General features: G+C 38.3%; 1 protein-coding gene across 1 annotated transcript; it reads right to left on the bottom strand.

The window, feature by feature from the left end:
- Window positions 1-498: 498 nt before the first annotated feature.
- LOC311503778 (B-type lectin plumieribetin-like) lies at window positions 499-958 on the bottom strand (the record flags this gene model as incomplete). The annotated part of the gene is made up of 2 exons (XM_084566651.1): window positions 499-759; window positions 869-958. 2 exons carry the CDS (start codon window positions 956-958, stop codon window positions 499-501), a joined length of 351 nt encoding a protein of 116 aa, XP_084422777.1.
- Between the last annotated feature and the right edge of the window lie 1,728 nt (window positions 959-2,686).

Below are 2,686 nucleotides of genomic sequence, written 5' to 3'. Positions count from 1 at the left end.
GTAATTACATTTTGTTAACTCCTTTAAGTATTTTTTAAGTTCACCTGTATCAGAATAGTCTTCCGCTGCAGTACTGCTTACTTTACTCCAATATTTTAGTAACTTTAAAACTACTAAAAATTTAATTCCTCAATATTTTTTAAATTAATTTCCCAATTGTTCATGACACCTGTGAGAGTTGTTCATTTGATGATTTCTGACAAACAAATTTGAACCAGAGAGTCAGCATCAATCTGCTCAGCTGAATAGGACACATAAGTAAAACATTTACATGAGTTTTTGATATTATCTTTAGGGTGTGATAAATGTTGTTAGAGTCACAGAAGCAGAATGAATTCAACCCTGATGAAAGTGTCAATTCACTGGAAAGAAAACTTATTCATTGGAAATGCGCTTTTATTTGGGTCCAGATTGTAACTCAAGATTACATGCAAAGATGACTGCCAAATACAGATGACAGATGAGATATTCAAAGACTTTGTCCTGTCACGTTAAACATCACTTCATGCCCTTGGATGTTTCAGAGCTCCAGACTTCGCCAGATTCCCTGAACACCACCAGTTTGCCGTCATCGGTCAGTTGAAGACGACACATGTTACAGTCGGAACTGTAGGAGTTTGTGTGCCATCTGGGAGTGTTACACTTGTTGTACATGACCAGGTTGCAGTCGGACTGCATGCACAGACGGTCAACATCTGATCCTGAAGTGTCTGAAGCCCACACAGGTGTCCAGCCATAGATGACAAAGTTACCATCATCCTTCAGAAAGAAAAAAAGAGATGCGAGTGTTATCAGAACACACATTTCCAAACTCTCATTTCTTTTGCACATGTTTCATTCATCCTGATCAATGTCTTGAGCTGCTCACCTGGAAAATAGCCTTCCACTGGCCGTTGTTGGACATCAGGTAGTCTCCTCTACGGAGCTCATCATTTCTAGACAAGTAGTTCTTGCTCATGATTCTGCAACAAACAACAAAGGTCATGTGTGTTGTACACAATAAGCTTGACACAAATTTCGGTTCATTTGTTCAGATGTAACAGAAAACTCCAATGAAGCTGCTTTAAACTCACATGAAATCACTAAAGCATGAATCCATCAGTAGAAATGTAGAGAGTACTTACAGGCTTGAATGTGTCACCCCAGTCAGACAGCAGCAAAGGCAAAGATGTGAAGTAGCCTACAAGAGGTGAAACTCGCAGCATTATAAACTGCCCGGAGACAAAATTTAACTATGACGTACGTGCCTCCTATTGGATAATTACTCCAGTTGGTCAGGTCTATGTTCAGCAACATTATGTGTCCAAAGAAGGAGGTCAGCTGACTACCTGAATATACTGAATGACCAGGTTATTCCATAAATGGATTGATTCTTCCCTGATGACACAGGCACATTCCAAGATGACAATGCCAGGATTCATGGGGCTCAAATTGTTGCAAGACAGGTTGAGGGATCATGAGACATAATTTTCACACATGGATTGGCCACCACAGAGTCCAGACCAACAGGGGGCGCTACAGATGACATGGAAACATTTCATATGACTTTAAGGCCTATAACTTTTGAAGTATTCACCCAATCCTTATGGATTTAGCAACCGTAATTATAATATGCTTGCGTACAATCATGGCAAGTTTCGTGAAATTCGGGCTGTAGGGGGCGCTACAACGACTACATGTTTATATCTCACAAACCACCACAGTCACCTGCTTGAAATTTGACAGTAATAATCTGTGTATGACTCCTTACAAGCCCACCAAGTTTGGTGCAATATGGTGTACAGAGGGCGGTACTGGTGACTTATGCCTCTGCGTCCTGCTCGGAGTACGACTTCTCCACAGCATGGACCCCTTTATGATCGATTGCGATCATCTAGTTTTCCGTTGGTTCTCAGTGCTCCACCAACTATAATTACTCATTACAACTGGTACTAAAATCTGTGGTAGTGAACTGAGGTCAATAATGGTGCAATGTTTTGAACATGTATTGTTTTATGCTAATGTACATAAAAGGGAAGTTGTTTTATTTTGCTATTGCCAATTTAAAAGAAGTCATTTGATAATTCATATAATGACAGTGAAATTACCTTTTTATTTTCTATATGGTAACATTTGCATTGACTTCCTTTTGATATCAGGTGCATCTGCACCAATTTTCAGTTTTTAAAGGCCCCCAACGGACAATCTCATTTGATTTTTCCGTGTGAACACGGTGTGGTCACTCGGGTCGTTATTTTATAATTTTTGTATAAATTGAACATTTTCTCAGTATTGCTACACAACATTTATTCTTCTGCCTAATTCTTTATTGTTGCTCAGCGTACTTTTTTAGTACTTCTTTTTAGTACTTCTTCACAACTTTAAAACTACTGAAATTTTAATTCCTCAATATTTTTTAATTAATTTCCCAATTGTTCATGACACCTGTGAGAGTTGTTCGTTTGATGATTTTTGACAAGGAAACAAATTTGAACCAGAGAGTCAGCATCAGTCTGCACAGCTGGATAGGACACAATATAAAACATTTACATGAATTTTTAATATTATCTTTAGGGTGTGATAAATGTTGTTAGAGTCTCAGAAGCAGAATGAATTCAACCCTGATAAAAGTCACGTGTCAATTCACTGCAAAGAAAACTTATTCATTGGAAATGTGCTTTTATTTGAGTCCAGACTGTAACTCAAT

The sequence above is a fragment of the Chelon labrosus genome (genome assembly GCF_963514085.1).
Source record: "Chelon labrosus genome assembly, chromosome: 18".
NCBI lineage: Eukaryota > Metazoa > Chordata > Actinopteri > Mugiliformes > Mugilidae > Chelon > Chelon labrosus.
Note: the sequence above shows the minus strand (reverse complement) of the source record. Positions and strands in the feature narration are given on the sequence as shown.